Source organism: Cetorhinus maximus, chromosome 20 (assembly GCF_964194155.1).
Source record: "Cetorhinus maximus chromosome 20, sCetMax3.hap1.1, whole genome shotgun sequence".
NCBI lineage: Eukaryota > Metazoa > Chordata > Chondrichthyes > Lamniformes > Cetorhinidae > Cetorhinus > Cetorhinus maximus.
The window spans coordinates 15973974-15986097 of NC_135898.1; the positions used below are offsets into that span (position 1 = coordinate 15973974).

The 12124-nt window shown below is 43.6% G+C and overlaps 1 protein-coding gene across 1 annotated transcript in view; it reads right to left on the reverse strand.

Moving 5' to 3' along the window:
• Positions 1–222: 222 nt before the first annotated feature.
• LOC144694896 (zinc finger matrin-type protein 4-like) overlaps positions 223–12124 on the reverse strand; it is a 157187-nt gene continuing 145285 nt past the window's right edge. Inside the window, exon 7 of the mRNA XM_078565630.1 lies at positions 223–1135. Within this exon, the coding sequence (XP_078421756.1) occupies positions 1117–1135 (19 nt within the window). The 3' untranslated portion in view covers positions 223–1116. The remainder of the gene's footprint in view (positions 1136–12124) is intronic.

Here is a 12124-nt window from a genome sequence, read left to right on the forward strand (position 1 = left end):
CTAAAAAGGTAGTTATATTCATCTGTATAACAGTAACAAGCTGTTTTGAAACAGATCATGGAAAATATTTGAATATAAAGTGCATTGCTTCCGCCCTCTGAGTGTCAAACAATTGGGAATTTTGAATTATTGGACTTGTGAAAACTGGGACCTGTGCCCACAATGCGCAAGCCAATTTCACTGAGGACTCATGCGTCCATCAGAGAGGGAGATCCTGTCAGATTGAGCTAGATTGCAACCCAGGCTATGGAGAAGAATAGAACAGTGTGCCAATCTCCAGTGAACCAGTTTCTTTGTTGCACTCTCAACTCAGTCAGAAGGTCACGGCCTCAAACCCCTCTCCACTCTCCAGAGACTTGAGCACAGAATCTAGGCTGCCATTTCAATGCAGTACTGAGGCAGTGCTACACTGTCAGAGGTGCATCTTTCAGATGAAACATGAAACCAAGATCCCATCTGCTCTCTCAGGTGGCTGTAAAAGATCTCATGGCAATTGTAAATAGCAGGGAAGGTTTACTGGAGTCGTTAGCAATATTTATCTCACTGCTGTTTGTGGGACCTTGCCGTACCCAATCTGTGTTTCCCCACATTACAAAATGAATACGCTTCAAAAATACTTAATTAATACTGAAGCACTTTGGGACATTCTGTTGTTGTGATATTTGCCATATAAATACAAATTCTTCAATGCAGCTCTTCAGAAATTTCAAAACTGTAAAAAGAATGTTTTGGGTATTTTCTTGCTGGAATACAGCCTCCTTTACCATCAACCTGGGATAATCTGGGCTACAAACTACTGTAGTAACTGTGTTTTAGGATCAGTCTGGGGAAAGTGTCCTTGAAGTGATTTGAGTTTCCCCTGCCACCAAAACAAAGTGCTCACTCTTGTGCCCAGCTGATAACCAGTGGAATTTGCTTTCGACAGGCAGATAAGAGTGACCGACATACCTGCAAATTACTTCTGTTTTGGAAAAAAGAAAAAAAAACTATTTAAAAAGTGTCCAATGCCTTTTGAGAAAGATATCCATCTCTGCATTGAATAGACGCTGATGCCCCGTAAGGAAAATAGAATTTCTTGAAGTTGAATTCAATTCACAATTTTGCTTTTGAAGGATCTCACAATTGGTTTTTCAGGCTGAAAGGCAAAAAAAAAAGTTAAAACAGCTAGAATATGTACTGTACACTATATAGAAAAGATAACCTCCAAACATTGCTACAAAATATAACATAAAACATATTTTTGCAATTCTTTGTACAATGGGATTACTGCCCATCAAGGCTAATTATATTTATACTACTTTCTACCTTTTAAAATTTTCAAGACTTAGTATAGAGATCGACTGAGCAACAACTTGTTCTCAGACCTTCTATTTATGCTGCCTGATAATTGAACAGCACTAGATGCACAGCAGCACCTTGAGATGACCTCTATGACTTTTTCCCAATAACTTTGCTTTTCCCTCATTCCCTATGAACAATTGTACAGAGTTCTGCTCGTCAGCTCATAGTGGGAAGGCAGCCAACAGTCTGGACAGTTTCAAATCTTTTAGAATGATCCATCGTATTACATTATACTAACCTTCACAGGCAGGATGTTTTCCCATATATATGACTGCCAAAATCACCTCTTCTTTACCTTTAAATTGCAGAGAAAGAGAGAGAGAGAGAGATTGTGTGTGTGTGTGTGTGTGTGTGTATGTGCGTGCGTGTGTGTGGATTGTCGAGTGGATTAAGACTGTTTATGTGCTGCCTTACCATTGTGGGGCGGAAGGTGGACAAGTGGTTGACGAGTTTGAAGGTGGAGTTAGTTCATTGCCATTTTTCTCAGTACAATACAGGCAAATCCCAGAGCTGTTACATGGTGCAGGGGATGCTCCTTGGAAACAGCAAGGTTGAGGGGGTATTCTTAGTGTAAAACTACTCCTACTGAAAGAATTGAGGACACGTTTATTATATGTCGTCCATTTGACAGGAAATATTTCAGATGGAGCAATTCTGAAAACAAGCACCGTAAGAAGCAGCTTGTATGAATTCTAGATGATGCATCTGGTGGTCAGCTGGAATGGCGGCTGGGGACACTGTGGACCATCCGCGAGCATCGTGGATAGTACGTTTAGAGAGGTGGTCACAGCGAAGCTGAAGGGACTTGAGGGAGGAAGGGAATGGGTGACCACCAGGCAGTCCAAGAAAAACAGGCAGATAGTTCAGGAGTTCCCTGGAAAATCGGTCTTCCATTTTGGAGGCTGATGAGGGCGCTGGTTCCTCCAGGGAGTGCAGACAGAGCCAAGCTTCTGGCACCACAAGGAGCCTGTTTGTACAGGAAGGGAGGAAGAGAGGAAGAGCAATAGTGATAGTCAATTCTATAGTCAGGGGAACAGATAGGTGCTACTGTGGCTGTCAATGTGACTCCAACATGGTGTGTTGCCTCCCTGGTGCCACTGAACAGCTGCAGGGCATCCTGAAGGGGGAGGGTGATAAGACAGAGGTCATGGTACATGTTGGTACCAATGACACTGGTAGAAAGGGGGATGAGGTCTTGCATCAAGGATTCAGGGAGTTAGGCAGTTAACTAAAAAGCAGGACCTCTCGGGTTGTAATCACTGGATTACTCCCAGTGCCACGTGCTAGCAAGCTCAGAAATAGGAGAATAGCACAGATGAATATGTGGCTTAAGAGTTGGTGCAGGAGGGAGGGTTTTAGATTCCTGGATCACTGGGACCGTTTCTGGGGAAGGTGGGGCCTGTACAAACGGGAGGTCTACATCTGAACCAGAGCAGGACTAACATCTTTGCGGGCGGGTTTGCTCATGCTGTTGGGAGGAGTGTAAACTAATTCAGTAGGGGGAGGGGACACAGAATGTAGCAGAATAGGGACACATCATAATACAGTAAAACATTCAAGTCAGAGGGAGTACAGCTGCATTAAGTTTCAAGGGAGTAAGGCAAGGCTAGATGGCCTCTACTTTAATGCCAGGAGTATGACAGGTAAAATGGTTGAGTTAAGGGTGAGGATTGACACGTGGAATTGTGATATAGTAGCCACCACAGAGATGTGGTTGAGGGAGGGGCAAGATTGGCAGCTCAACATTCCAGGATATAGAATCTTCAGGCGAGACAGGGGAGGGGGTAAAAGAGGAGGAGGCGTTGCATTATTAGTTAAGGAGTCAGTTACTGCAGTAAGGAGAGATGATATCTTGGAGGGGGCATCGAATGAAGCTTTGTGGGTAGAGCTTAGGAATAAAAAAGGGGCAGCCACATTGTTAGGTGTTTATTATAGATCCCCAGATAGTCAGCGGGAAATTGAGGAGCAAATATGTGAACAATTTGCGGAGGTATGTAAAAACAATAACAATAGGGTAATTACATTAGGTGATTTCAACTTTCTCAACATTAATTGGGATAGACATAGTGTTAAGGGCTTGGATGGAGTGGATTTCTTGATATGTGTACAGGACAACTTTTTAGATCAATATGCAGAGGGTCCAACAAGGGACGGTGCAGTGCTGGACCTAATTCTGGGGAATGAAGCTGGACAGGTGGCTGAGGTGGTGGTGGGGGAGCATTTTAGTGATAGCGACCACAACATGGTATAATTTAAGCTTGTTATGGACAAAGAAATAGACAAATTGCAAAAAAATGTTTTGGATTGGGGGAGAGCGGATTTTAGTAAAAATAAGGCAGGATCTGGCCAAGGTAGACTGGCAACAGCTACTTGTGCGGAAATCTACAGAAGAGAAGTGGGGGGCGTTCAAAAAGGAAATGGGGAGCGTACAGGCTCAACACGTTCCTTCTAGGGTGATAGGAAGGAGTAACAAGCCCAGAGAACCATGGATGACCAGAGATATTCAGGTTACGATGAGAAGGAAAAGAGAGGCTTTTAGCAGGTTCAAGGGGAGCAAATCAGCGGAGGCATTAGTGGAGTACAGAAAGTGCAGGGTGGAGCTTAAGAAAGCAATTAGGAGAGCAAAGAGGGGATATGAGAAAGCTCTGGCTGGTAAAAGTAGGAAAAATTCCAAGATATTCTGTAAGTATATCAATGGGAAGAGGATAATCAGGGAAAGAGTAGGGCCCATTAGGTACCAAGGGGGAAATCTATGGATGGAGCCAGAGGACATCGGTACAGTGTTGAACGAATACTTTACATCCGTCTTCACCCAAGAGAATGGGGATGAGGGTATGGAACTCGGGGAGAGAGACTGCGAAGTTCTTGAGCAAATTGATATAGGGAGTGACAAGGTATTGGAGGTGTTGGCAGGCTTAAAAGTGGACAAATCTCTAGGTCTGGATGATTTGTGTCCTAGTCTGCTGAGGAAGGAGATCGCAGGGGCTCTGACCCAAATTTTTAATTCCTCTCTGGCCACGGGGGAGGTGCCAGAGGACTGGAGAACAGGTAACGTGGTTCCGCTATTTAAGAAGGGTCGTAGAGATAAGCCGGGGAACTACAGACCAGTGAGTCTCAGGTCAGTGATAGGGAAACTATTGGAGAAAATTCTGAAGGAGGGAATCTATCTCCGCTTGGAGAGGCAAGGTTTGATCAGGGATAGTCAGCATTGCTTTATCAGAGGGAGGTCATGCCTAACAAATTTGATTGAATTTTTTGAGGAGGTGACCAGGTGTGTTGATGAGGGTAGTGTAGTTGATGTAGTTTATATGGATTTCAGCAAAGCCTTTGACAAGGTCCCACATGGGAGAATTATAAAGAAGGCAAATGCACATGGGATACAGGGTAATTTGATAAGGTGGATCCAAAATTGGCTTAGCTGTAGGAGACAGAGGGTGGTGACGGAAGACTGCTTTAGTGACTGGAAGCCAGTGGCGTACCACAGGGATCTGTGCTGGGTCCCCTATTATTCGTCATTTATATAAACGACATAGATGACTATGTGGGGGGGTAGGATTAGTAAGTTTGCGGATGACACAAAGATTGGACGGGTGGTTAACAGTGAGGTTGAATGTCTTGGGCTGCAGGGAGATATAGACGGGATAGTCAAATAGGCAGATAAGTGGCAGATGGAATTTAACCCTGAAAGGTGATACACTTTGGAAGGAGTAATGTGACAAAGAAGTATTCAACGAACGGCATGACACTAGGAAGTTCTGAGGAACAAAGGGGCCTTGGGATGTGTGTCCATAGATCTCTGAAGGCGGAGGGGCATGTTAGTGGGGTGGTGAAAAAGGCATATAGGACACTTGCCTTTATCAGTCGAGGCATAGATTACAAAAGTAGGGAGTTATAGAACCTTGGTGAGGCCACAGCTGGAGTACTGTGTGCAGTTCTGGTCGCCACATTATAGGAAGAATGTGAATGCACTAGAAGGGGTGCAGAGGAGATTCAACAGGATGTTGCCTGGGATGAAACATTTAAGTTATGAAGAGAGGTTGGATAGACTTGGGTTGTTTTCGTTGGAGCAGAGAAGACTGAGGGGCGACTTGATCGAGGTGTACAAGATTATGAGGGGCATGGACAGGGTGGATAGGGAGCAGCTGTTCCCCTTAGTTGAAGGGTCAGTCCCAAGGGGACAGAAGTTCAAGGTGAGGGGCAGGAGGTTTAGGGGGGATGTGATGAAAAACCTTTTTACCCAGAAGGTGGTGACGGTCTGAAATGCACTGCCTGGGAGGGTGGTGGAGGCGGGTTGCCTCAAATCCTTTAAAAAGTACCTGGATGAGCACTTGGCGCGTCACAACATTCAAGGCTATGGGCCAAGTGCTGGTAAATGGGGTTAGGTAGGTAGGTCAGGTGTTTCTTACGTGTCAATGCAGACTCGATGGGCCGAAGGGCGTCTTCTGCACTGTGTGATTCTGTGAGTTCAATTTTGGATGGGTGGCAGGAGGAATAGGAATAAGGAATCTCAGCCCCCCCATTGAACATACACAAAAAATGCCTGCAGAGATGCTCTGTGTTACTATACTGTCCAACATGAAAGCAGGACACCAAACAATATTTCATATTTAATTGGGTAAAAAATGAGATCTCACAGGCTGCAATAACTTTTAATACATGGCTTGATAAATATTTAATCTTTTTAATCAAATGATACCAGGTGAATTCCAGCAATTTGGAGATTATTATTAGTTCTAATTAAACAGGCAGCTGAGGGTTCAATGAAAACTGAAGTGTCACTTTTCTCTGCTCAAGTGTGTAATTACCATTGACGACCATGCATATGTATGGGATGTGAATGTGACGGAGGTCCCAAAGATAAAATGTAGCAGATTTTCATCGGTTTTAATAACAGCAATGATTTTTTTTAACAAATTTTGCTTTAAAATATAGAATTTCATATTGAAACCTTTTAGAATTTTGATTCTACCTCCAATAATCTGTTGGTTAAAATGCAAGTTACTAACTTCACTCTGAGTGAAGTCTTTCTCTCGCACTGGGCCTCTCATTCTCAATGTGAGAGGTATAAGCACACCATAGATTGACCAACCATCAGAAATCTACCCTGTTTCTGAAGGAACACATGGCATTGTAAATGAATCAAAAGGCCCTGCTCTTCACTCTGAGACCAGGTGGAGGGTGGAGGTAGGGTTCCGATATTGTGTGAGATATCCAGAAGAAAGTACAGAATGTCTGAGATTAGCTTTTTAACGTAGTCAACCCATTAGCAATTTACGACTGGGTTGGCCATCCAGTGCACACCTGTCAGAGTGATGAGGAGCCACGTGACACAACCTTAACTTCACTATTTAAAGGGGCCACTATGAGGATGGAATAATGGAGCTTAAAACAAGACAAGATGTGACAACTGACTTCAGACTGGAAATGGCTACATTGTGATTCACTGATGTCTCCCTTCATGTGCTGCTGGGGTCAATGACGAGCTGGGGAGAGTTACAGATCCTCAACAATGGGAGGTTGAAACCTGCTGCTAACATCCAGCAAGTGAAGCTGGAGGTGACCGAAGAGGTCAGCAGCAGGAGCATTGTACCATGCTCATGGATTCAGTGCAGGAAGCACTTTAATGATCTAACCAGGTCAGGAGAGGCGAGTACAGTTATCCCCTCATAAATGCCCTCTCAAACTACTCTCACATCATTCCTTCCATCTACTTACTTTGCAGTTGCACCTATTCCTCTCTCTCTCTCTATGCACTTGTTCACATTTCCATCCCCCACTATCGTTCACCAAATGAACTCCATTTATTGACTGAACACATGCCATTGCACTCACTCATAGGTCTGTTCTTTCTTTGTTGCAGGAGGGGAAAAGAGGAGGGGAAAAGAGGAGAGAGAGGGGGAAATCCAGAGGTTGGCCTCCACAGATTTTCCAACTCCCAAATGCAGGGGCGGTGACACTGGAGATAAATGATGTTTGGTTATTTACAGGAATGCATTGAGAGAGATGTGTGGAGCTGGAAGAGTGACCGTTGCGTGTGCTTCTAACATGGGTCAACGGGTGCAAACTAAATAAGTTTCGCACTAAATAGGGGGTCCCTTGCAACCCAGAGATCAAAGTGAGCAACATCCTTCTCCTCCATGTGGTCTTCCTCATCTTCCTCCTCCTCGGGTTCATCCGAAGAGGGTCGGCGCTCTTACCTTTGTTCTTCTTGCAGGCCCAAACCTTGCTCCTGTGCAATGTGCAAAGTGCAGCTCATGATAACCATTCTGGACACCTTGGCTGGTGCATATTGAAGGACACCTCCAGATCTGTCTAACACCTAAATCATATCTTAAGTATTCTGATGATGTGTTTGATCAGACATCTAGTGATCCGATGGCATTCACTGCAGCACTATTTGACTTCATTGATAAGCTCTCTGACGGGTGACATCCACCAAGTTTGAAATAGGTATCCCTTGTCACCTAACAGCTCCTCCCCAGGTCTACTTGCAGGTTAAAAGATGATTGGGAGCTTGAACTGCTACAGGAGGAAAGCACTGGGGCAGCTCCCTTGGAATCTTACACACACTGCATAAATAGCTTTTGTGGTTGCACACCAGCCGAGCATTAATAGAGTCGATGCCCTTGCTTTTGACTCATACTCCCTGGTTGACCTGGAGTGCACAGATTGCCAAGTTTGTGTAGCTGATGCTCTGCACCCGTTTGAAACGTAACTCCATGCAGCCGCACATTCAATCTGGCATCATTGCAGTCAAAGTTCACATATTGCTGGCTCTTGTGATCATGTCATCAATCACTTGTCTCATGCATTTGTCACTAATTAGTGGATATGTCTCTGGCAGAGCCCTGAAATGATTCAGAGGCTAAAAAAAGTTGAGGATGATAGTGACTTTGGCAACCATTGGTAACACATGTCCACCAGTCCAACAGGTCTTTTTCTTGGAGTCTGCAGATGCCTGGTACTGCCTGGCACAACAGCCTGAGCTTCCTGAAAGACTCCTGTTTGACTGTGCCAAGGAAACCCAGCCTTTGCCTGTACACTTTGTGCAGTAGGTAGTGCCTCTGGCAATCTGCTCTCTTCTCTGCAGCCCAGCTACCAGACTCATCAATAGCAAGCTAACGTTGCTGGTACTGGTCATATTGGTCCTCATCCAAAGCTCAAGGACAGGCAAAGTTCCCCCCTCCCACCCAGCGTGCTGTGATTCAGGAAACCCCTCAAGTGTAGGAGATAAACTTTCAGTTAAAGTACTGAGAACAAATCTTTTCCCACCAGCAGGTAACAAAGCAGCTGTGAATACTAAGCCATATTTCCATGAGAAGGATTATTCTCCTCAATTACCCCGTGCTTTCACTGGTGAGTTTCAGGAAGCCCGGGAAACCTGTGGATGCAGGGTTAAATTTCAAAGTGAGTTGAAATATTGCTCCAATTGAGCAATTAGCATCTGTTAACAGCCAACCATCTCTCCTGTAAGGGTTGCACACAGGCCACCAAACGTGCTTCAATTAAATACTGAAGTCAGTGAATTGGACTTCCCAACATATTTGGATTTTGTTGGTACTATCATCCTGCTCACACCCAAATCCACTTACTCATCTAGGTTAACAATCCCCCCAACGCCTTCATTATTATATTTAATCATTGAACCTGATTGAGAAAGTAGCTGCTCAGAAGCAAGGCCAGGTGAACAAGAAAATCTATTTCCTAATTCCCGTTCATTCTTCATTTTCTCGATTTTCCTTCCCTTCACCCTATGAGATAGTGAAACATCTTGGGGCAAGTCAGTTGTATTTTGTGCCGAAATTGCATGTCCATACTCTCCCAGTGTATACAGGCGTAATTACTTGAGATTGCTTATTCACTCATTCTTTTACATTTTGCGATACCACTTTCCTTTTCGAAAACCCTCAACGCCATTTAGATCCTGAATAAATTCATATCCCATTGACAGGATGCTCAAGATGCACTGACATTATGAGCAATGTAATTTCAATATTGCTCTGATCATTCTTATACTGACTAACATAATATAGCAGAGTCTTTATCACTAATGGGAGTTACTGATTGTCTAACTAATGTGATTTGATGATTACTGCATTCTTGCATCTCTTTTAATTAAATTATAAATTATGGTATCTCTTGGTTTTTTGAAGCTACTTAACTCGTTTGAGGTTGAAATGCTGATTATGCTATTGCTGCATTAATGACAGCTCTTTTCCAGACAGTAATACATTTTTGTTAACAGGGCTGTTTTATCAAAAGCCTTCATGTCATTACAGGAGCGACAAAACAGAAATCAAATGTGTGAGACTCTGAGGCTGCTGATTTGTGCAATTTTGCTCACGTATAAGGTACATGAAAAGTCAAGCCAATCGAGCTAGGAGTAGGATTATTATGCACACTTGAAATTACTAGCTCATGGATTCCCGAATGTCGATGAGTCAGCAATTTATAATTATTTTACTCACGAGGCAGACCAACAGAGCTCAATCAGAACACTGCTGCTTTGAGTTATGCAGTTGCTTTCAACTGCAGAACACGGATTTTGCTAAATTATTCAAAGTCCAGTTTCTGCTGTTAATGGTTCAGCCCACAGTTGATTTTGCGTTCTGGGCAGCAAGTTATTCATTCACAGTAATATTTATACCAGAGATTTTCCATTATTAACTGCCAAGAATAATCTGGTCTTAAGTTATAAAATTCATGGTTGTGCACGCAAAATAGCCCTCGGGATCTAAAGTCACACGGTTTCTCAATAATATCATGGCCAAAAAAACTATAATCAGTCCTGCCACCAACTACTGAAAGAATAGAAAAGTGTACAAAATTAAACAGTCAGAAAATTTACATTATAAAAGGAAATAAATAAATAAAATTTCAGTAAATTTAAGTTGATGACCATTGTTAGCTGTGGCTCAGTTGGTTGCATCCTCACCTCTGAGTCATAACACTGTGGGTTCAAGTCTACCACAGGGCACAAAAAACTAGACCTGTACTCTAGTGTAGTACTGAGGGAATGCTGCACTGCTGGAGGTGCTGTTTTTTTGCATGAGACGTCCAACCATCAGCTGCTTCATTAATGACCTTCCATCCATTATAAGGTCAGAATTGGGGATGTTCAAGGACAATTGCACAATGTTTAGTACTATTTGCGACTCCTCAGATACTGAAGCATGTCCAAATGCAGACAATATCCAGGCTTGGGCTGACAAGTAATATTCGTGCCACACAGGTGCCAGGCAATGACCATCTCCAACAAGGGAGAATCTAACCATCGCCCCTTGACGTTCAATGGCATTACCATAATTGAATCACCCACTAACAACATCCTGGGGGGTTACCAGGAACTGAACTGAACTGGACCAGCCATATAACTACTGTGGCTAGAAAAGCAGGTCAGGGGCTAGGAATCCTATGATGAGTAAATCACCTCCTGACTCCCCAAAGCCTGTCTACCACCTACAAGGCACAAGTCAGGAATGTGATGGAATACTCTCCACTTGCCTGGATGAGGCAAGCTTGCAGCTCCAACAACACTCAAGAAGCTTGACCCACCCAGGACAAAACAACCCAATTGATTGGCCTCCCATCCGCCACCTTAAACATTCACTCCCTCCATCAACGATGCTCAGTGACAGCAGTGTGTAGCATCACCAAAGCTCCTTCGCCAGCACTTCCAAACCCATGACCTCTACCATCCAGAAGGACAAGGGCAGCAGATAGTACCACCACCACCTGCAATTTCCCCTCCGAGCCACACACCATCCTGATTGGGGGCTATATTGACACAGCTGAATACCGGAGTACGTTGTGGGGGGTGAAGCCTGAATGCACGTAGAGATCCAGGGAAAATGAACATTGGAAAGAGAGGTTGAAAACCTGGAAGTGGATCCTTTTGGAAGACGTCCGAGGAGAAGTGTTGTTTGGGAGATAATTCCAAGGCGAGTTCTTCGAGTATGGAGATTGGAAACCCTTGTAAGAAAGACAGAGTTTCAGTGAGACCGGTTGGCTCACGGTGTAACAAGCGTCTGGTGGGTGGTGGGGGGAGAGTTGATGAGCAATCCATAGAAACTTGGTTTTGACCAAAGTTCACCTATTAGTTTACATGGACTGTATATTTACTGTGTATATTAGAGTATAAAATAGGTTTATAACCTGTGTTAACTTTATGAATTTGAGTATATCTGTAAAGGCATAGTTTAGGTGAAGGAGTAGAGTAATATAGTTCATCGTTTCTTGTTTAATAAATGTTTTATTCTTTTGTTAAAAGTTCATCCGCAGACTCAAGTGACTCTGTGTAGTAGCTGTCCTCCACTTTTCTAAACAAAAATAAAAGTTATAATCTATCAAACCAGGGTCCAATTGTCATATTGCTGTTTGTGGGCACTTGCTGCTTACAAATTGCTGCTGTGTTGCCTATATTACAACAGCAACAACATTTCAACTGTACCTCACTGGCTGCAAAACACTTTGGGATGTGTTGTGATCGTGAAAGGCGATATAGAAATGCAAGTCTTCCTTTTTCTCTGTTCCATAACTGTCTAAGGAAAATACATTAAAAACGCAAACTATGGGATATTGAAACAATGGCTGTCACAGACAGACACACCCAAAACCTCTTGGAGATACACAATGGGTGAAATATTTCAAGGCAAGGCTACCCAGCCACTAGAGAGAGATTGTAAGTGGCATAAATGGTGTCAAGAAAGTCTTCAGCAGATGGAACAGGCTGAAGGTTGATCTCTCCCTCTCTGTCTTTTGGAATAAGACTGTCGCTTGGTTC